Here is a 22,820-nt window from a genome sequence, read left to right as displayed (position 1 = left end):
GATAAGACCATTTGCGAATGAAGGCCTCTGATAGATAATATCATTTCTTGGGCTTTTCAGCAACACGTTGGCAAAAAAGAGCGTCAGGAGGGAACTTTTTCGTACAAATATGGTTTTCAAAGGATCTCAACTTTGGATTAGAACTGTTAGACGACTCCAAGTGTATCTCAGCGCCAAAAATCAAACACGTTGCTATTATAGAGTCATTTTACTGCAGGGATCCAGGCTTTAGGATTGTTTTTATCTCTGTTCGCACCAAATCTCCCACTAATTTTCATGATGATGGTCAAATTACGGTTTATGGTTAATTTCTTCCAGTTGAAGTTAGAACAAAAATATTTATAGTCAATTATTTAAGCGACTTACGAGTAAAGTTTGTAACTAGAGGCTCCTTCACCCAAATTGTAGAGTGGCCATTTGTCCCAGTTTTGTAACGGGAGTTACATCCAAAACGTGTTAATCGATAAATACCCAACTGAGATTCTTTTTACAGATTTAACATTACATGTATTTTACAACAGCCAAAAGCGTGACTGAGTTGAAGCTTAAGGCCGAAGCAATACGTTACGTGTAGATGATAGAGATGTACAAATAAAGTAAGATACTGACACTAAGAAGACAAGTTAACACACCCATTAGCTAGAGTTTTATTTTTTCACTCGTAAGGCTCGTCAATTGCCAGACTGAGGAATGCGCTTCCTAAAGAGATAGTTGAAGAGCAGGGTTTAGGCATCAAGTTTTCAATAAAAATCCAGGACGTTTTGTCAATTAAGTTAAACATTCGCTAGTTCTTACAAATCTATTTTATTAGAGCTTATTTATATTTTATTTAGGTAGTGCCCTCGATAGGGATAACCTCCGTCGTTCTCATTCATCTAGTCTTTGTACATAATAAAAATCGTGGTTTTATTTGTTTCGATAACACGATATTTCCATTCTCCGCGTTGACTTGAAGGCGAGGTTTGACTTTTGAGAGAAACGATCACGTATAACGGTGTTTCTTCCATCAACCTTCGTTACGAGCGTCCCTTCGCCCGCGGTAGTGTTACGCCTTGAGCAGCATGAGATGGCGACAGGTCAGCAGCAATGGGCCGGGGTCTAGCACTGATGATAATGCCGACCTCCGGCAAACCTCTCCCCGACTCGTCTTAAATCTTCCGGGGGGGAGGGTAAAGGCGCGCCTTTTCGCGCTAATTAGAGCTGAGGGCCTGCAGGCTACTTAAAATTGGAATCTAAAATTGCATAAATCCTAGCCATACAGGTTTCAGTAGAATGCTTAATTACTTGTCTTTGTAACCTTAACCTGCTGAAAAGTAATGAGAAAAATCGAGTTATTATTTTTGTTGTTTTGTATTCGTTCAAGGGACTACTTGAGTTAAAGAAATTGTCAGATTTATCACAAGGGAGAGATCAAAAGTGGTAAAATTGAAGATCGCATTCCATTTGTGGAAGAGGCAGCCGACCCAAATTCAACTTAATGTGGTTATTAATGAGCAAAGCAAAAGTACACTTATGCCTTGGTTACCAATTTTTTATTAATAGGCTTTTAAAGAGAGCAGCCTGAAATGTTTACAATTTATTTAAGATTAAGGCAGATATTTCACTGTTTTGTCTCATTACAGAAGTCAGGGCTTTAGAATGAAGAAGCCAGTAAAGACGCAGGTCGGCAATTCTTTGGGAGAACAACGTTGTTCTTCGATTTTTGAAGAGAAGAAAGAGGAATATTGTAGAGAAAAACCTCAGGAGCAGGGCATCCAACCACTAGTGAGAGGCAAGCACTTTCATTGTTGTGTCACCTCTGCTTCTGTGAGGGACAAGCTCTCGGAGCATTCCTTCTCCTTCCAGCATTTTGCAATTTCCCAATGATAGTTGAACAGAACTCATGTATACCCTTGGGTGGAAAGAGGTTCTTCAAGAGTGTCTTGCCTTAGAACACGACATAATGACCTAGCCCGGTATTGAACTTTTCCATCTCAATGCCAGCTGGGTCCAGAGCACTAGTATCGGTAATAAGGCCAGTACATCTCTCGCAAGTGAAGGGTAAACAAGAAATATAAAATTTGGCTAAACAAGAGAGAGAACAGTGTCATTTACCTGTCTTTTATTTTTTAATCATTACTTAGCCATGTGGAACCACTGGAATGATCGTGTTCTTGGATGGTGGGAGCACAGACGTGATTCCCATGTTCTATACCTTAGATATGAAGACCTTCAAAAGGTATGTGCATTCAAATTAAGTTTACCTCTCACACTTATATTAAAGTACTTAAATAATAGTGACAGTACCAGTGACCGAGACAGCGACAACGACAATAACAATGACACTGAAAATAACAGTGGCAACTGTGTATAAACTGCAGGCTATCTTGACAGCAAGGAAGGGTTGTTAGTATAATTGCACGATGATTCTTTTAGAGAGAATTTTAGTAACCCTAGTCACTATAATTCGCCTGTGAAAAAGAGATAACTACTTTTAATGAAATCATGAGATACTACGAATCTGTGTCAAGAGATAGGTTAATGGGGAAATGTTCGTTTACGGCTTCTTTTGCGCACTTTGCCATGAATCCATCTTCTAGGTGGAGCAGAGAGAGAACCAGATAAAGACTCCGTTAAAGAGTAATGGCCCATGGCGCCAAACGAAAAAGGTGCTGGACTTGGCAAGTTATGAGGATCCATCCAAATAAGGTTACAATTGTTTTGCTCCACAAAACAGTCCAACATATTCATGCACTGAACATTCACTAGATAGGCTGACTGGTCCGTGAATTTGAACCTGTCGTAAAGATATCGACTCAAACATTTGAAACCCAATGGGTTATCAGATCCAGAATAGTTACTATAGCTCATTTTGAGTTCATGCTGGGGACCATAAAGACTGAAGAACCGGAATACATGCAAAGGTTTAAAAGGAATTATTGAAGAAAACACTAACAAATAAACAATAGATCAAATAAAACAAAACATGAAGGGAGAACAAGTCAAAAACCATTGATTTTTGTGGAAGGAGGAAATTGGCGAACCCGAGGAAAACCTCTTGGTGCAGCCCGAGGAGGTTCTGGTCATTGAACCCAGGCTGCGGAGGCAAGATTGAGCATTCTCACTGCATAAAAGTCGATTCCTCGTGAAAGCTTGTTTTACTCGCCGCGCGTATTCAACAGGTTAAAATAGACAAATTTTTTTACGTGAAGGTAATGTCCAGCTTATAACAAAACATCCAGTACCAATATTCCAGCACAAACTATTTCAATTATGACCAGCAGCAAAATTAAATAACAAACACGAAACAAAGGATGCATATTACCTCTTTGTACTGTGATATACAGTCTGATCGATGAAATGGAAAAGGAAAAAGTATACTGCATTAAAGGGAGATCTCAATTGAAAGATCAGTTACGATGTGTAGATGAATCTTAGAGTTTCTACAGAAAACTAACGATGTTGATTCAAAGTTCTACACTTAGAACTTCTCGAAAGAGCTCTGTTATAGAGTTTCAAAGCGTAATCAGTGTTTTCAAACATCTGCCTAACATGACTTTTCTCTCGATCAATAGTCGTTATCCAATCGAGAAGCTTTGTCAGCGAGATTGCAAGATCAAGTCTGACTTTCGTCTTGCCAATAGCCAGCTGAACGCTCCTCGAGATGTCCGATTGTCTTATGAAATCTTCCATCGATATTGGAAACTCTCGTTGCGCTTCCTTTGCGCCTTTTAAAGCACCCAGAATGTTTGATCTGACATTTACTTGAGCGCCTAGGGCACAATAAAAGAACTCTTCCGTATTCCTGTTGTTGCACAACATAATCCAAAGTTGAGCTCTTGGGGCCAACAACTCATATTTGGTCCTGCAAGCCATCTCTAAGAATCAAGGAGATTTAACTTGATCACAGTCTCTTGTCATTGAAAGTGACTGAGGTTTGCTTTCGAGAATCTTGTTTTAACAGCAATAAAGTACACGGAAGGAAAGCTCGAAGATTTTCCATTAAACAAAGACGAATGGGAACATCATGTACAAAGGAATCCTTTTGATCTGAGATCTGAGTCTGAAAGAGCTCGAGAACGAGATAAATTGTCACAAACATGTATCAAAGAAATTAAAACTAGCTCGATCTGTACCTCACTGTCTTAAAGGGGTCGAGTGGTCTCTCTCGGTGGTATCGGCGTCATTGTCGGCGGTCTACTCAGTGGTGTTGCTGGTTTGTTTGGTTTTATTTTCACTGGTTTCTTCGTTTTGTACAGGAAACTCAGAAGAAAGGTACACTCGGTAGAAAGGTTTTAGCCAGATCGATGTTTCTCTTTGTGTTCTCCACCTTTATGATCTCGCAGTAAATTTAAAAAAAGCCCCCAATATTTTGGGGACTGACCCTTTAAACGGGTTGAAGTAACGGATGACAGCTATTTATTTTAACGGTCATATACTTCATCGAGAGAGATCTACTTCGGTATATATTTCTCGGGATTTGATAAATTCATCGAAGTGTCCAGATAAATTTAACGTTTACTATAGCAGTATCGTCATAGTATGATGAATTTTATCAGGAAAAAGTGGCTCAGAACGGAATATTTTACGTTTGATCCTCTAATTGTGGTTACCAAAAAATTTAAAAGCCGTGATTTAGCTGCCTGGAAAAATTCACAAGAGTTCTGTGGTAGAGAATGTCAAAAACAGGCTCGCAATCTTTATTTGAAGGCGGGAAGTATTTGACCGTAACACATGCACTACTATTGCCTGCTTAGACCAAGACGCTTCCATAGAAAATATCGTTTGGTTTCCTCACCTTCTTCAAAGCTCATATATCATATCTGAAGCCTATCTTAATTGATCTTATTCAAAATAAAATAAAATAACGTGGAACACATCAATTATGCCCTGAAACTGTAATATTACCTCCTTCCTGTTTGTCTCGCTGAGTAGCAACAAATTGTTGAAACGCTGCACTGGTCTTCGAATTATGACAAGGCAATTAAGAGATATTAAGCTCACAAATTACTGATTGGCAGAAATCCATTATTCTTATTCTTTGAGAGTTAGAACAGTAGAATCTCAGAAGAAGTGCGAGACCGAGAGTTCTAGTCCTAGTTCTTTCCTCACCCGAAGATCTTTCATGGATAGAATGCGCGGTATATCAGGGGTTAAGGGGAGTAAGAAAAGTAATTTTCTGTCGCATACCTTTACCTTATTCCAATAATGTATTAAGCCCTTTCCAATCTTTTCAATTAATTCTTTCTCGCTTGTTGTTCTGAGAAATTTCCTTACGGTTAGCCTGATAGCGCGGTGGTGTGACCTTAGTCATGTGATCTTCATCAACAATCCTTCCAGGGGGACTGAAGTTAAAATGTGGGCTTCTTCGGGTGAGCAGAAGTCACATGTGAGCCTCTTTCAATTTCTTTTGACAATTTATGCGACAGTCGCAGTACGTTTGGGTTTTGAAGGCTGGACAAATTGATATTTTATACATTGAAAGGGAGAGCTGAGTAGCTTCTTTTAGGTTGTCACGCTATGCTCCCTTAAAGGCATCTTTTGGGTAAAGTACTGTGTGACGTCCTGACGAATGGCTGCGAAGGAGACTAGGAACTGCATGACGTACCCAAAAAGAGTCTTTAAAGGGAAAATTAAGGGGGCGAAACTATTCCACGTCGAATAGCCAGGCCAGTGAGTTGGCTTCTAATCTAATGTTTTGTTATCAAAAGAAATCTGCCACGAGAAATAGCTTTCAAATACCTGTTCATACATAAAAACATGTGCACGCCGTTTGAAAATCTCCTTTCCCTTTCCTGGACTGTTTCTAGAGGTCCGTTCCTAGTTCTCACCTATTAACTAGTGTTCTAAAATAACAAGAATGTCAAAAATGCGTCTTTAGCAGTGAAATTTGCAGAGAGGAATGAGGTCAACAGTGTTGACAGTCTCTCTACGTGCAGATGAACAAAGTATTATCAAATTAAATGAAATTGTTTTGCTTGATCAAGTGTGTAGCAACACTATAGTGAGGTGTGTTCTACATAAATTGACCAATCAAACTGCATGAGTAAGTGGTTTTATAGTTTTAGTAACTGTGACGCCATTTAGGAGGTAGCCCAACATGCCCTTTGATCTTTTCTCCAAGAGTCACTCGGCTAATCAATTTGGGATAGGACACAAAAAGTTAGCAACCAGACAAATTGCAACTTCCTAAAATAATTTTATTCTTACCATCGGCACTAAAGAAATATAGCAAACTATAAAATTCTCAGTTCTGTTAATATTTACGAGTTACAGAGTAAATATAAGGTTATTTACATTCTACTGTTTAATCGTTCTCTTTCAGAGCTCTTAAATTGTTCCCTTACGTAGGAAGGCTGCAATAAAACCTTTTTCCTTTTAACGCAATAACATAACGTATCAATTCAAGGATGATTTTTCAACGATAATAGACGGAAAGCTGTGAAAACTACTAAAGTTGAAACTCTGGTAAGTGAACAACCTCGGGAAGGTAAAGTTGTTCATATCTTAAGATAGCCATCTATGTAAAGTGCAGATAGGTAGAAAGGACAGTTGCCGCTCACGAGAGTGTCCTTCGAAAGAGTTTCAGCAGTAGCATGAATCTGAATATTTTTAAAATATTCTCTACAAGGAAAAAAATTGAAGAAAATAGTCTCAAAAAAAATCCCACTGTTTAAAAACTACTATGAAAACTACATCAAACTAACTGGGAAGGCGGAAAGAGAACTCATTGCGGGGGGGAGAAAGGGAAGGCAGGGTCCGTGAGAGGGACCTCCTCAGGAGTCGTGAGGAATTTTTTCCGATGTGAGCTACTTCCAGTTTTAAAAGCCCCCTCCCCTTCTTCCGCCGCCCCTGATAAACTAACGTAGATATTCTCTGTAAGAATTGCTTTCTAAACAAAACAGCTTGAGACGCTTTTTCAAATTGGTTGTTTAGATAGATAGAGGTAACTTTAGTTAAATAAACAACAAATAAATAATAAAAATTATTACAATAATATCTACGACGAACATCCATTTTATTCATAAACCTATAATCATAAACCTATACCTTAGCATCTGTAATGCTTAACAAATACCCATCTACCTGGAAGGTAAAATCTAGACGGAACATTCTTTCTCTTGAAATATTCCAAAGGCGACGTTTAGACGATCTATTTGTTTAAGACATTTTGCGAATGTTTGGGTAAACCAACATATGGATAATCACTTAAACCTTTAAACCTGAAAACCGTAAACGAATAGTAACCTAGGTACAATATCGAAACACTATGATATGTGCATTTTAACGAAATACCCAAAACTAACATCAAATAATTGTCTCAAAATCAAAGAGACTCATCTTCATTTTCAGTTCGTGGTCAAAAGAGTTTGATGAGACAGCTGTACATAAGTCCAGGGATGATGAGTAGAATCACAAAAAACATTAAAAAGGACAGCCTTATACGTCTTTGCGTTCACCCTTAGACGAAGAAATGCGCATGCACTGCCCGAAAGTGCACAATCTGCTTCCATACATAGGCTTCATTTCTAATAAAATTTTATGTCGATGAGGGGAAAAAGTCGGCGGCAGAAATGTTAAGATACTCAGTGCAAAACAGAAAGTAAAAAAAAAAAAATGATCCTCGCAGGTGAGTTGTAATTAAGCAATTGCAGAAAAGAAGTTTTAAAAAAATTGGGCCTCGACGAGATTCGAACACGTGCCTCATAATTTACGATGCAAAATTGAGTAGGTCTTTCGTTTTCGTACAGGAGTGTGATCACTGCGGATGATAAAAAAAAATACTTTGTATTTTGTTTCATTGTGGTCCCATTCCTTCAGCGGGAACGCAGAACCTACTAAATTTGCCTCACTCCCAAATTGTGGCTTCCTAGCTCAGTTAGCAGTAGCACTCAACAAATATCTGGGAGGCATGGTTTCGAGCAGCGTCGAGGCCTGCTGAATTTTTTCGGGCTTCTTTACAGCGATTTCTTTAATTGCAGCAAACTTTCGCTCACTTTCGCTCACTTTTGCGGATCACATTAAATTGTGATCGCAGAAAGTAAAGTGTTCACTGTGTCATTTTGGGACAAACGAATTGTTCTGAAAATATTTTTTTCTCTCTTCGTATTCCTCTAAGTCTTGATCGTTTTCCTTTTTCCTGTTTGTGTCTGTTTGTTTCGTACATGTGATCGGATGCCAAACAGTTGACGCTTAAAAAAATGTAAGCTTCTGTCCAAAAAGGGAATTACACGGCCTTTGAGTTTCTTTTCTTGCCTTTGTATGGGACTGTGAAAGCTGTAATACTTGAAATAAAAGAATCGAATAAACAGATCTTGTACAAACTCGGGTATGCATACTCGCTCAACCAAGTATTTCTATGTCATTACAATCATCACTGCTTTCACTGTTACCGTCACTGTCGAGCATAAAGTTCATCTCTTCTAGTAAGTCAGCATCATTTAGATCGTCAGTGGCATGAGTCGCAACTGTTAGTCCATGTAGTTCCTTTTTTTGCCCACAAATTTCCTCCGACATCATTTCTCCGCTTTGCACTTCTAACGTTGGTAATTTTGGCAGTATCGAGTGCTCCAGTCCGCAGAGGGTTAATATACCTAATCGACCAGAAGAAGTCAAGAAGAAGAATTTGTCTGCCTCACAAGATCCGCACAGCCTTTCGATACTTACCCTTCCTTGACACAATTTTGCAAATGCAATAGCTTCACACTTGTTCAAGTCCCACAGGAACACATTACCATCAACACCATAAGAAATCAGGTAACGACCCCCTTTCACAAACTGACAAAATTCGATTTTCCCTAGGTGGGCAGGAGGTAGTAACCAAATAGACTTATCTGTAGGTGTTTTCATTGGGCAAAGGGCAATTCTGTCTGTAATGCAACAGGCAAGCAAATTAGTTTCTGGCGAAACTGTACAGTGGGTGAACTTGCTATACTTTGAGATAAACACAGGATTTTCTATCCTTGTTATCAGGCGACAAGCTGATGCATCATATTCCCAGATCTCAATAATGAATCCACCACATACAATTAATTTCGTGTTGTCTGACGAAAGACAACAGCAATCTACAGCTGGAAGCTGTGATTCGACACCTGGGAAGTCGAACGTCACCAAAAGAGCCTTGCTTTGAACATTCCAAACCTGGAAGCATGGATTATCTTTGCTGTTCTGTGTATAATGAAGAAGTAAAGTGCAGTCAGGTGAAAATGCTAAATGGCAATGAAAGCATTCATACTGATCTTCACACGCTAAATAAGAGAAAGCGCCAAAAATATTACAGATGTAAAGTTTAGGTCCCAGATGATAGGCAATTAGACTACCACTTTGAGAAAATACAACACACTTTTTTAGGACAGAGGGACTAATGTCCTCTTCACCAACTGTTTCAAAAAACTCAGGTAAGAGGGAAATAACAGTGGCAGCTGAAATGACTGTACCATCAACAACTCCCTCAAGAGTTATAAGCGAAAGGAACTGCCTCAAATCCTTTGGAACATCTCTCATGAAATTGAATGTTTCGCTATTTAGCTCAACAAACAAATATACAATTTGGTTTTTAGATGGGTGGAAGAATGGGCTGCGTCCGGTGACGCTCCTCAGTTTGGTGCCTTTTTCAAGATACACGATCTGCAGCGATTGTGCACTGGTGTAATAGAGAAGAGCGTTCCTGTCGTCCAAAAAGGCGTAGTGTTTGGCCTTGACTTCATGCGGATACCAGGTACTTATGGGTCGTACATTTTGGAAATAATGTATTTCAAAATCATTTCCTATGTAAAAAGTCAGATCTGACGCTAGAGATGTCCCTTTCTCGAAAATACGATTCAGAAGCTCCACTACTGCCTTACCATTGTCAGGAAATCTCGATGAAAAAAAATCGACAATATTTTGAAAATTGTCAGACCCTACACATATTACATCCAAACTCGGCACTAGACAACACATTAAGTTGACTAGAGCAAGGGCAAAAATCGACCTATCCTTGATCATTCGTGCAACTCCACACTTAACGGCAGCGCTCACATGGTATATGAAGAAATGATCCCAGTGCTTCAAAAACGCTTCCTCCAGTACAGGTCTTCCACTTTCTAAATTCCAAACTTGAAACTGGAATATCTGAGGGTAAAGGTCGAGGACACGCTGACGAACAAGTTCAAGGGTTTTTTCCTCATTCCGTTGCTCGAATTCAAAACAGTTTTGACAGAGCAGAGACATGTTCCATACTCTGTCAAACACACCGTTATCTCGCAAGATGTTTAAAAATTTGTCACGTAATGTGGAACACAATGGAAAGAAACGAAGAAGACCATGCAAAACTTCATTCCCCCGGAAGGCCTGTCGCTCACGGTCAAAAAAAGAAACAAAATCCCCACATAAACTATGCATCTGTCGAAGTTCGTAGGTGGCCCAGGAACAAAATATGTTTACCAGGCAGAAGTTAGAATGATTTCCAGTGGGAGGAGGATCTCCTTGCACTACAATATGCGGAGACTTTTCAAGGAAAGAACTCCATTTGTAGCAAACTTTGTTATTATTTGCAAACTGGGGAAAGTCCTTTACACAACCCTCCTTCACGGAGAACCATTTGTCAAGCCTTCCAAAAAATAAAAATTCACCTTCTGGCGAAAACTTTAAATGATGAAAAGAATCTCCCTCTTCTGTGACTACAAAAGGGCCTTGCACTTGCTTGAGCGTGCAAGCATCAAACAAGTATAGGGACTTCTCACTTGCTCCAGCAATTAGCGTCTTATCAGGAGACAAAGCAAAGCAGACAATTTCTTTTGGAATTTCATTAGTTCCAAAAGGAAACCAACAGTGCTCTATCTTAGTAGCTTCGATACTGCCTGGAAAAAGGTTTTCTTGGACAGTTTTAGAAGCCTCATGCAAGCAGCAATATAGAAGGTGCGGACTTAGCAGGAGAACGTGGACGTTGCTCTCAAGAAATTGGCATATTTCCTCAAGAATTTCCTTCTTTTCGGTAGTAAACCCGTCACAACCCATTGCACACTTCACATCACCAATAATAGAATATATCTCGATGCCCTTCTTTTTTAATCTCCTCGCAATAACTTGATAATTTGCCAAGTAACTGAAAACGACCTTTAGCGAATCATTGTCGCAATAATCACACAAAAGACGGACGCCGATTTGATCACAGTACTCGAGTACATCTCTTTCCATGAAAGGAGGACATTCCCCTTGTTGATTCGCAATAGCGGCTGAGAGAACTTCAGAGATGATATCCCTTAAGTAACTACCTCCCTTATTCCTATCAACAAATAGTTTCGTTGAGGCTTTCTTCTTGTCGGTCAACCACGAAGGGATCAAACCGTGTAGAAAGGCGAGAGTCTGATCGGAAGTTCGCACAACCACAAATGTTGAAAAGGCATCAATTACTTCTTGCTCATCGAGATCCGAATTTTCTCTTTGTAAAATGTACAAGATAAACGAGACAGGAAGGGGAGACGGAGCGGCTGTGACACAACCGAACAACTTCTTGTACAAATCTTTGCCTACTATGTGAAAGATTCTGTTGAAATTCTTCAGAAAAAACTCCCCGATATCATCTGGGAAAAGATCAGTGAGCTGAGCTATCTTACCTGAATACAGTTGATCCTTGAGAATTCTTTCAATGTAGAAAGCGAACAAAAACAATCCGTTGCACTTTTTTGCTACGTCTTCCGCTGAATAGGGTAAACAGGAGAAATCGACGCTTTTCTCTAAGTATAGTCTGATGTCCAGTTCGTGCTGTTGATAAAACTTAAGGTCTTCGCTGTTCCCCGCACAGATTTTAATACAGGGATTGTACTTCTTTAATCTTAATTGCACAGTGTCCTCAGGACGACTGGTAATAAAGAAAACAAGCCATTGTGGAAGCATGGGAAAACGGTGCATTATGAGATCGAGAAAATCTTCCCTGGACTCATATTTTGTCTCATCAAGAGCGTCAATAACGATCAACTTTCTCTGGCAAAAGTCACTGCATTTGGCCAATGGCTCTTGTAACAGTTTTGTAAACAATTCCTGAATACCCATTTCAGAATTGCCTAAAAAATTTCTAATGCCACCCTCCCCTCCCACAAAGTCACTGTACTGATCATTACATTTGCAAAGTTCACAAGCGATGGTGCCTAGAAGATACCTGGGATTGTTTCTTGTGCCATCATTATGGCGGCAGAAGTAGGCAGCTGCTAAGTTTCCAGTCGTTCTTGATTTCTGTGCCAGAACACCCGCCATCACACTCTTGCCGACTCCCGCATCGCCAAGAAGTACATACGCTCTGGACTCTCCAGGATTCCCAAACCATCTGTGGAAATCGTTCAAAAACCATTTTCTAGTATCTGTATGATGACGCACAGCAAAAAATTTGATGTCTGCTTCGCAACTGGCAATCTCTGAAACATCGAAACGGAAGACATGTTCAGGCTTAAGTTCACCCAAATTACATTGACCGACTACCTATGTACACATAAATAACGAAGAGGTCTTTCGTTTGGAAGGTTCTTATGCTACAAGTTAACTGATCGGTTTTATTCTTGGACTTGCGTGGCTCATCGATCTTGAGAGTCACCTACGCAAGAATTTGTGCAGTTGTAGAGTACCATCAGGAACAAAACCTGTACCACTCAACTCTCCAGAACTCAGTCTCATTTTGTTAGTTTCGACAATCCCTACCACATCGAGATGCTTTAAAGTTGCAAAGTACCACAATGGAATATTTGAAAGAATCTTAAGAATAGAAAACGTAACTCATAAGCACACCTTGTGGTTCTCATGCGAAGCAGAAAAAGTATGAATACATTTAAGGGAGGTCTCAACGGAAAAATCAGTTACAAAAGTAAATTTGCTCTAGTTATGAATTTTAAAACATTTAGCGAGTAGGTGTTTTCAACTAAGGCTAGATAAAATGAAAAGCTTACATTACCATAGCTAATTTGAGTTTTTCTTGAGCTCTGATCTCCCAAATAAGTGATGTGACGTTCCATTTCTTCTTGATCTGACTGCAGTTTACTTATCTGGTATTGTGTAGAGTCAAATCTTTCACAAAGTGCATTCTGGTTCTCCTTGATGGTAAGTTGTTCTTGCTCCACTACCGAAACTCTTGTGTCCAGAGTTTCTCCAAGCCGAAAGACTTGCGCATTCACATCTTCCTGTTGCGATTCAAGTTCTCCTATCTGGGTTTGTGTGATCTTCACCGCAGCAGTCAAGGAGCGCTGATCTTCCTCTACTTTGGAAACTCTACTTTTCACTTCCTCTACAGCTGTAATAATAAACAGCAGTGCAGTCTGCAATTGCTGTCTTTCTTCTTCTTTTTCAAATGCTTGCTTATCAACATCGTTCTTGAGAGAAATGAGATGTTGTTCAACGGTCTTTACCAGATCAGGGTCGACAGTAGCGTTCATGCACAGCATGGCTCCTGTGTGAAAAGAACCATATGGAAATGAGATAGGTCAAGGCTGATGCTTCCAGTGAGATACAACTTAAGTTTTACATTCAAGTTACTTGCAATACATGTAAATAACCTCATAGTAAACTCTTCTTGTTTGATTTTCTCACATGTGAGATACTTTTCCGACCCTTGAAACCAATTAATTTTAAATTTTCCTTTGAATTGCCGAAAATGTTTGGCTACCTGGCCAAAGAAGCAGCTCAAAATATCACCACATAACTGCTTTAACCCGTAGTATGCCTTATAAAAGACAGCTCTCTAAATGTGTCTGCTTTGTTTCTCAAGGGAGAAGGGAAGCAATCAGCAGTAAACATTTCCACCTGGTCAATCGTAAGGCAATGTGTTAGATCAAAGGATTCTTTAAAGGGTATTAGTGTAATTGTTCCCGTAATTATAGAGATGCGCGCGCTCTGATTGGTCGAGGATTGCGTCATACCTTGCATAATCACTTCGCGCAAGGTGATTATGGCAGGGGCACTACAATTCAAAAGAGCTGCCTTCCGTTTTGTCAATGTTACTCAGGAAGTGATTAGAGCGATTGAAGAAAATACAATGTGAAGATTTTCGCTGATTAAATTAAATAAACCTATTAAATTATTGCAATCCGTGTAAATTTCTTTATTCTTGTTTGTTATTTTCTCCTGTTGGATCGCAACCAGTAGTAAACATTTCCACAAATGATTAGTAATGTGGTCAACTGTAAGGCAATTGATTAAATCAAAGGATACTTAAAAGAGTAATACAAGTTACCTTTGTTTTTCCAATCATTCAGTTCTCTTAAGACAGCAGTCCCATTGGCACTTGGCAAGCCCAGGGATTTCACCAGCTGCTCCATGTCAGCAAAGCTCTGCTGAAAATCTGATAGGTTCCACTCATTGAACGCACAGTGCGCCCAGGCATTCCTGGCCTTTCTTACATTACCAGCTACAGTCTGGACAACAGCAGGAAACACAGGAACTTTACCAATTAGCGTGAGCACGGCCGATGCATCACAGTGCTCGTTGAACGCGTTGAACTTGGCCATGTGATTCTCCACATACAGCTTAGCAAAGTCAATGTATGATGTCACCCGGTAGTCAAACATGGGATAGTCATACTTTCCACCTGGTTTCCTGGGTAATGTGTCGTTTCCATTGATGTTCTCATACTTTAAAGCCATTGTGTATTTTTTGAGTCGCCCTCGGTAGCTCTGAGTATGGATACTACAGCTGGTTTGAAGATTTCCATACTCCTTCCGAATCTCTTGTTCAACAAACGCTCGTATTTCTGTGATCAGAACCTTGTTTAGAGCAATCCCGAAGACTATCCATCTTTTCTGGTTGTCAGAAACGTTCATGATAGAATTCCAAAGATAAGGCTGTCAACAGCTTAAGGCAGATAAACCGAGCTCTGAAAGGAAAAAAGGAAAATCCTCGATTGAATTATTCATTCACTTTAATGATCATATAATCGAACGAATCATTTAGTAGTCAAAAGATTGATTAATTTATCAATTTATTATTTATAAGTAATTATTTATTAATTAATTTTACGTTCTGATTCCGGGCAACAACCTATAAAATTCTGTAGGGGTTCATGGTCCATTGTCCACTTTGCTCATCCTTAAATTCCTTGTCCTAATTAACTCTAGTACATAAAATATCACAAAATTAAGTTTGATTGCAAAATAAATTACCTTACAGGCACGATTCATTTTTGAAGAAAGGATTTTGAGCTACCCTAGCCTGGCTCACAACTCAAGCTATCATTATGGCAATGGATTGAACTTCTTCACTTCTGAATGTAGTTAAGACCCTGTGTCACTAAATGAAAGCCATTAAATTAAAAAAAAAAAAAGGAGCCACACACATCTGTATAGCAGTTCTTCACTTTGAACATTCTCAATTGAAGCAATGCTGTTGTGGAAGAGAGAAATGACTGATTACAGGGAGAAAAACCTTTGAGAAAGGACAAAAGGCAACCACTGCAGACTCAATGTACATGTGACAAAGGGATTGGTTATCAAACACAGCAAAGGAAGCCAAGTTCCCTACAGTATCATCCTAGGCTGGAGTTGTACTGTGCATAGGACCCTTCTAGGTCCTTCTGCAAAAGAATAGAAAGAAAAAGCACACACACCAAAGCAAGTCCATTGATACTGGAACCGAAAAAAACTCATGCTGAATCAGCACTTCTCCTAGGTCAAATGGATAGGAACCATACATATATGTGTCATGCAGTATGGAAAATGATAGAGTGGGTCATCATTTTCTCTGAAAAGTTACATCTCAATCTGATCAAATATAATAAATGATAGCAAGGAATCCAAACTGAGCCAAAGAACGCAAAAATTTAAAAAGACCTATACATTAAGGTATAATGAATAGAAGACACCTAAAGTTGAACCTCCAATATCCAGCCTTGTGAGGACTGGGATAAGTAGCCCAGAAAATTCGAGAGTCTGGATAATTGAAAATATTACTTTAAATGAGCCATAAAGAAAACTGTATACATTATTGTTTAGTCAATATTTTACAAGAATCAAAGTATATTCTCATATCATTTTGCATAATTGTCAAAATTTGCCAAAGTATAAACAAAAATGTTTTACAATGACAACATTTTATGAGGTAAAATGCTGACGTAAATCAGTTTGTTTCAAGCCACTACTGACAAGGTATGCATGTCACAAATCATATACTATGAAGCTGCATTAATGGAATAGTGTCAACATTGATTGAATACATCTTCTTTGTTTGCTGGGAAAAAGTTGTTATGAATCTATAATGTGACTAAGTGATACTAATGAAAAAATGAGACCAGAGAAGGGAGTCCCCACAATTGAAAAATTCAGATAATCAAAGTCCGAATTATCAAGGTCCAGATTATTGAGATTCAAATTTGAAAACATCAGGCACTTTGAGTAGGAGTGATACTTTAAATGTAATGTAAATGTGATACTTTATGTAATTAACAGCTGTGGTATGTAGCACATTTAAAGAAAATTGAAGTTCTGAGTGCATCTCCATGGGTCACCTTCATAAGCTTAGCAATCAATTTGAAACTATTGTTATAATACCTGGCAACCTACATCATTCCCACTGATTACCTATAAAGGTTAACCTAGCCATTGATCATTTTTTAGCAAATGCCCAGTAAATTAGAAGATTGTTGTAAATGCTTGGCATGTATCATAGAGACCAATGATCATACTTGATCTAATAGAGAAGCCTAGAGCTGGTATGAATTTCTCAAACATTTACTGGTTTAGCCAATAGGTATCCCCTGAAATGCCCCTGCCTAATGATCAGCCTAATTAACATCATAAAAATTGAATAGCAGACAGTAACAAGAATTATTAAAGAGATCTTGGAAGTCAAAGGGTTAAAAGTCTGCAACAACTGATCACAGCAAAGACTATATACTGAATGACTCCAAATATCTATGATCTTAATTTTTATTTGAAAATGACCTTACTTCCTACTGATTTAGGAATTTCAAAAACAGATTTGTTCCTTCACAGCCTCACACCAGTTACTTTAAAAGATGCTTCAAATACAATAGAGCTCAGGTGTGAACTGTAAATCTCATGATCCATGTTCTGCAGTTTCCTATGAGGCCCAGGTGTATGGGTCAAATTTTGGTTCATTTTGCAAAAAATCTGTAATCAGTTCTGTGAGACAGGTGGCCAAAGTAATTTTCCTTACCATATTTTGCCAAGCCTTACCAATCTTCAAAGGTGCCCTTATTCCACCTTGGGGCAGGACAAATTTGTGTCAGGTGTGAATTCTGACAGATTTTTCAAATTATGATTTAAAGGAAAACATTAATCAAGAAAATTCAATCTCACTTTCTAAATGTAAGTCATTGAAGAAGAAGACCACCAAAATATTTGCATTTCACAAAGTAGTCAAATGGAAGTAGTCAAACAGAAGATTCATACCACTGGATGCTGCATGAATGATGATCAGTACTCAGGACGCTAAGAATACAACAATCATTAAAGCTCCCAATTTTGCATTCAAGCTGAATCTCCATATCCAAGTAGACTCCAGGATCACTTTGTACATCCATGTAATGGACACTTTGTGGTCAACAAATATTTTTCAGTTTTTCAGTGCACCCAGGATTGACAACCTTATAATTTGGCAGAGACAAATCCTGTCAAAACTCTTGGTGGAGCCAAACAAATTTTGTCAGCCCAGTGCACTATGTTATTACAAATTTAAATGAGACACAGTATCCTTGGAAAATAACTTTGAGCCAAGGCAGGTTTTATCTTAACATACTAGTTAACTAGTTCAGCTAGCCAGTATTAAATGTTTCTTCTTTGAAATTATGCTGGCAGAATTTTTAACGAACATAAATGAAGTTATCCATCAATAAATTAATCTATCAAGGCACACACTGTATCAAGTATGCCAACGAAATAAATAGGCACAGCTGACTCCAATAGAGCACAACAAACCTCCACAGTTCAATAAAACAACTTTGCAATAATATTTACATCATGTATTCAAAGCAGAAGGTACAGCTTCAAGAAGTTCAAGCAAAGATATGGATCTTCCACACAAAGGACTTTGCAAATATCTGCCTTCTGATGAATTAGAAATATTGCCCTTTAAGCTTAAGACTTCATGATTGCTTCACACCATCCCGTGTGCAGAATGCAATGTAAAACATGTTCAATTCCGCAAGATGGCTAAAGGCGAAATGCATTACATTTGATCCTTAAACCACGGTTAATTTGGCTGAATATTGAAAAATTCCCTAGAGGTCTGAGGGGGATGCAGTCATGGCTGACAAGGGTTTTGTGATTCAGGATCTCTTAACATTTAAGAAAGCCACCTTGTCTTGCCAGCCTACTGTCGAGGAGCATGCTTATCAGCTAAAGGGACAACATATACCTGTTGTGTGGCATCACTAAGAACTCGTGTTGAAAGAAACATTTTGAAATTGAAGCAATTTAGAATTCTTTCAGGAGTTATTCCACTTTTGTTGAAACCAATGTTGGATAGAATTATTTTTGTTTGTGCAGCATTAACTAATTTATGTCCAAGAAGCATAAAGTAATGAGCACACTGTAGAAACAAGAACTTTTATTTCTTGAATTTGTTGATCTTCTTGTCTTTGGGATAACTGTTTTGTGTGAAAATTTTCACTAGGTAAGGCTTCATAAGGAAAGAAAGAACTATTTGCTGACAGTAAAACTTGTAAACTGCTGCTACAACAGTTGCCCAAAACTTATCATTAAAAGTAATTGTAACAATAAATATCCCTTTACTTGTATAGGTAACAAAATGGTAAGTTTTTAAACCTGCAACTGCCATGCCAGTCTGATCTTGGAAATAATTTGTAGATGATTTTTGTCCAGAAAAACATTCCCATTTTCATCTTTTTTTCCTCCAACAGTTGGTAGCAGGAAAACAATTTTAGGTTAAAGGTCCTTCCCTTTAAATGGACATTTTATCTCTACTACTGTAGGCTCACAACACTGACACTTTCTAATACCATCTAGACTAGCTCCTATCCAAGAATAACTGCTACTAATTAGGAGACCTGGCTCTTCAAGATAAAATGAACAGTTCTTTTTTTCATTGAGTTTTGAATAATAAAATTTTGTGTTTTCTAATTCCTTCATACCATGTTCTATGGCTTCAGGATACACTTGGCTTTCTTTAAATTCTTTTTGTTCAGTGAAATTTTTAACAGTGAGTGATACATCAATATGAGTTGAAGTTTGAAGTTTTTTGTTGGGTATAAAGAGATTTTATTTTTTTCCGAGTAACTAAAAGGTGTCTCATCTCATGCAGGTTTTGTTTTTGTGTTGTCCCATGGTTGCTTTGTCTATATAGTCATTGTATCATTGTCTGAAAAGGTCGAGGCTTTTAGAAATTCTTCTGCAAAATTTAAAAGGTTGTCCTCTGATAGCTTATCATTTCCACTGATTACCTAATATATACAGGTAAACCTAGCCATCAATTTTTTTTGAGTACATTCCCAGTAAATTAGAAGATTGTAGTAAATGCTTGGCATGTATCATAGAGACCAATGATCGTACTTAATCTAATAGAGAAGCCAAGAGCTGGTGTGAATTTCTTGAACATTTACTAGTTTGGCAAACAGGTATGCCCTGAATGCCCCTGCCTAATGATCAGTCAAGCACCAAACATTTCCTAGCATAGGGAAGTAGTTAAGTGTTGTTACATTGTTACACGGTCTTTTAAAGGAAGGAAAATCATAGAGGATACTTTGCTCCTGGCTAATCCCTAGGGGTGTATCATGTTCTTTCCCAAAGTTGCAGTTGTATGTTTGAGAAAAATGTATCACTGGTTACTAGCTGCTTCTAAAACACTAACTGCACTATTACTCAGCCTGCAGGCTTGTAGTCAGCAACAAAGCTTTACTTACCCCTTACCAAGCAATAATAACAACAGCTTGATGCAACCTTTACTTATGTAGACATAATAAAAATGTCTGCTCTACAGTCCAAAGACGCAATCGAAATGAGCTCTAGTAGCTTTGTGTTAAGCCTCTCAAAATTTATTATTTCAAACTTTTTTTGTAGGCAAAGAATGCGCTGAAAAGTGACAAAACTCAAACACAATGTGAACTGGTTTTACAAACTCGGTTTACCAAATGGACTTCATGAGGGTGATTTGTTGGGCTGATTTTTTGGTCATAAAAGGTTGACTTATACATGAGTAAATGTAGTATTTATGAATTAGCATGCTTGATTATCCAAATTACTCACTGAGTAAACAAAAAAAAAAACTTGATAAATAACAGAACAATGTACGAGCCTCTACAAGGCTTGCATATGGTTGTGACTTAACCTTTTAACTGCCATATGAGTGACCAAGACAGAATTTCTCCTTACAATATCAATACAATATCAAGCAGAAAAGTGATGAGAATAAAGAAAAATTTCAATAAGGGGATTATCAGTCGATCCAATAATGAATTTTCCAAATTAACATCATAAAAATTGAATAGCAGACAATGTAATGAGAATTGCTACAGAGATCTTGGGAGTCAAAGGGTTAAAAGCCCACAACAACTGATCACAGCAAAGACTATATACTGAATGACTCCAAATATCTACAAGGCTGTGCTCTAGGAAAATTTTCAGGGCGCCCTTTGGGCGCCTAACCATGACAGATAGGTCACCCGGCCTTCCAGAATGGTTGCGCGAATTGATTAATTAATTAATTAATTAATTTTGATTGAATGATTACAATTGCAAGCAAGTCGCCAAATATGGTGCTGATAAACATCTTGCATGCCACAGATAAAGCTAATTAAATAAACACAAATTTGCATAAAGGACAGTTTCATTTTATTAATCGCACGCTCCACTATTGAAACTGTTGAAACGCAAAAATTAAATATAAGCATCAACCACTTCAATAGAAAAATTAGATCTTCAACACATGCTTGTGCAAAAATCGTGCAGTTTCTCACGGGCAAGGAAAAAATAATTTTTTATGTTAAATCATGTGAAACAATATTATTACATAACACACGCGACAACTTTGAGCATGAACAATTCTTGTCGTTGTCCTGCTGAATATTTTTTAGTTCTGCAAATGTCATCAAATTAGCAAGTAAAATTATAAAATGTTAGTTACTATCAGTTGCTCGCTTAATCGCGTCGTTCAATGGACAAGAAACCTGGGCCATGTACTATATTAATAAACCGGAAGAGAAACCACCAAAGCGAAACAAGACCCATGACATAACTTAATATTTAACCTAAATGTACAGACCACACAGGCTATCGATTGCACTGAGCACAGCCTTGATCTATGGTCTCGATTTTTATTTGAGATGACCTTACTTCCTACTGATTTAGGAATTTCAAAAACAGATTTGTTCCTTCACAGCCTCACACCAGTTATTTTAAAAGATGCTTCAAATACAATAGAGCTCGGGTGTGGAACTGTAAATTCCATGATCTGTGTTCTGCAGTTTCCTTTAAGGCCCAGGTGTACTGGTCAAATTTTGGTTCATTTTGCCAAAAATTTGTCATCAGTTCTGTGAGACAGGTGCGCATGGTGATTTTTTTCCTTACCATATTTTGCCAAGCCTTACCAATCTTCAAAGGTGCTATATCATTCCACCTTGAGGCAGGACAAATTTGTGTCTAGTGTGAAATCTGACAGATTTTTCAAATTATGATTTAAAGGAAAACATTAATCAAGAAAATTCAATCTCACTTTCTAAATGTAAGTCATTGATGAAGAAGGCAGCCAAAATATTTGCATTTTACATAGTAGTCAAACGGAAGTAGTCAAATAGAGGATTCATACCACTGGATGCTGCATGAATGATGATCAGTACTCGGGACGCTAAGAATACAACAATCATAACTCACAATTTTGCATTCAGCTGAATCTTCATATCCAAGTAGACTCCAGGATCAATTGGTACATCCATGTAATTAACACTATGTGGTCAACAAATATTTTTCAGTTTTTCAGTGCATCCAGGATTGACAACCTTGAAATTTGGCAGTGACAAATTCTGTCGAAACTCTCGATGGAGTCAAACAAATTTTTTCAGCCCAGTGCACTACGTCATTACAACTTCGAATGAGACACAGCATCCTTGGAAAATAACTTTGAGCCAAGGCAGGTTTTATCTTAATGTACTAGTTAGCTAGTTCAGGTAGGCAGTATTGAATGTTTCTTCTTTCAAATTATGCTGACGGAATGTTTAACGAACATAAATGAAGTTATCCATCGATAAATTAATCTATGAAGGCACATGCAGTAGCAAGTACGCCAACGAAATAAATAAGCACAGCTGACTCCAATTGATCACAAAAAGCCTCCACAGTTCAATAAAACAACTATGTAATCATATTTACATCATGTATTCAAAGCAGAAGGTACAGCTTCAAGAGGTTCAAGCAAAGATATGGATCTTCCACACAAAGGACTTTGCAAATATCTACCTTCTGATGAATTAGAAATGTTATCCTTAAAGCTTAAGACTTCATGATTGTTTTACACCACCACGTACGGAGAGTGCAATGTAAAATATGTTCGATTCCGACAGAAGCGAAATGGATTATATTTGATCCTTAAACTGCAGTTAATTTTGCTAAATATTTAAAAATTCCCTAGAGTTCTGTGGTAGAGAACATCAGAAACAACCCCTCATTAGTCATCAATAAAAGACGGATACCCAGCACACACGCGCTGCTCGGTTTCAGTTGTTTTCACAAAAACATCGTTTCGTTTCCTTACCTTCAAAGCTGCATCATGTTTGAAGCTCATCTTCAGTCATAATCTTCAAAAGAGGATCTAATACCGTGAATCATACCACGTGCGAGAAAGTGAAAGTGATTCGTGTTTTTCCCCACTTCCTGGTTGTCTCGTCCCAGGCCTTTTCATTCTCTGGGGCCTAA

General features: G+C 38.1%; 1 protein-coding gene across 1 annotated transcript; it reads right to left on the bottom strand.

The window, feature by feature from the left end:
• Positions 1–6,182: 6,182 nt before the first annotated feature.
• Positions 6,183–22,788, bottom strand: LOC136279951 (uncharacterized). The gene is made up of 4 exons (XM_066164477.1): positions 22,660–22,788; positions 14,177–14,815; positions 12,902–13,393; positions 6,183–12,371 (listed from the first exon to the last, which is right to left on the bottom strand). The coding sequence occupies exons 2-4, from the start codon at positions 14,760–14,762 to the stop codon at positions 8,323–8,325; spliced, it is 5,127 nt and encodes a 1,708-aa protein (XP_066020574.1). The 5' UTR covers positions 14,763–14,815; positions 22,660–22,788; the 3' UTR covers positions 6,183–8,322.
• Positions 22,789–22,820: the final 32 nt, after the last annotated feature.

The sequence above is a fragment of the Pocillopora verrucosa genome, chromosome 3, assembly GCF_036669915.1.
Source record: "Pocillopora verrucosa isolate sample1 chromosome 3, ASM3666991v2, whole genome shotgun sequence".
Taxonomy (NCBI): domain Eukaryota; kingdom Metazoa; phylum Cnidaria; class Anthozoa; order Scleractinia; family Pocilloporidae; genus Pocillopora; species Pocillopora verrucosa.
Note: the sequence above shows the minus strand (reverse complement) of the source record. Positions and strands in the feature narration are given on the sequence as shown.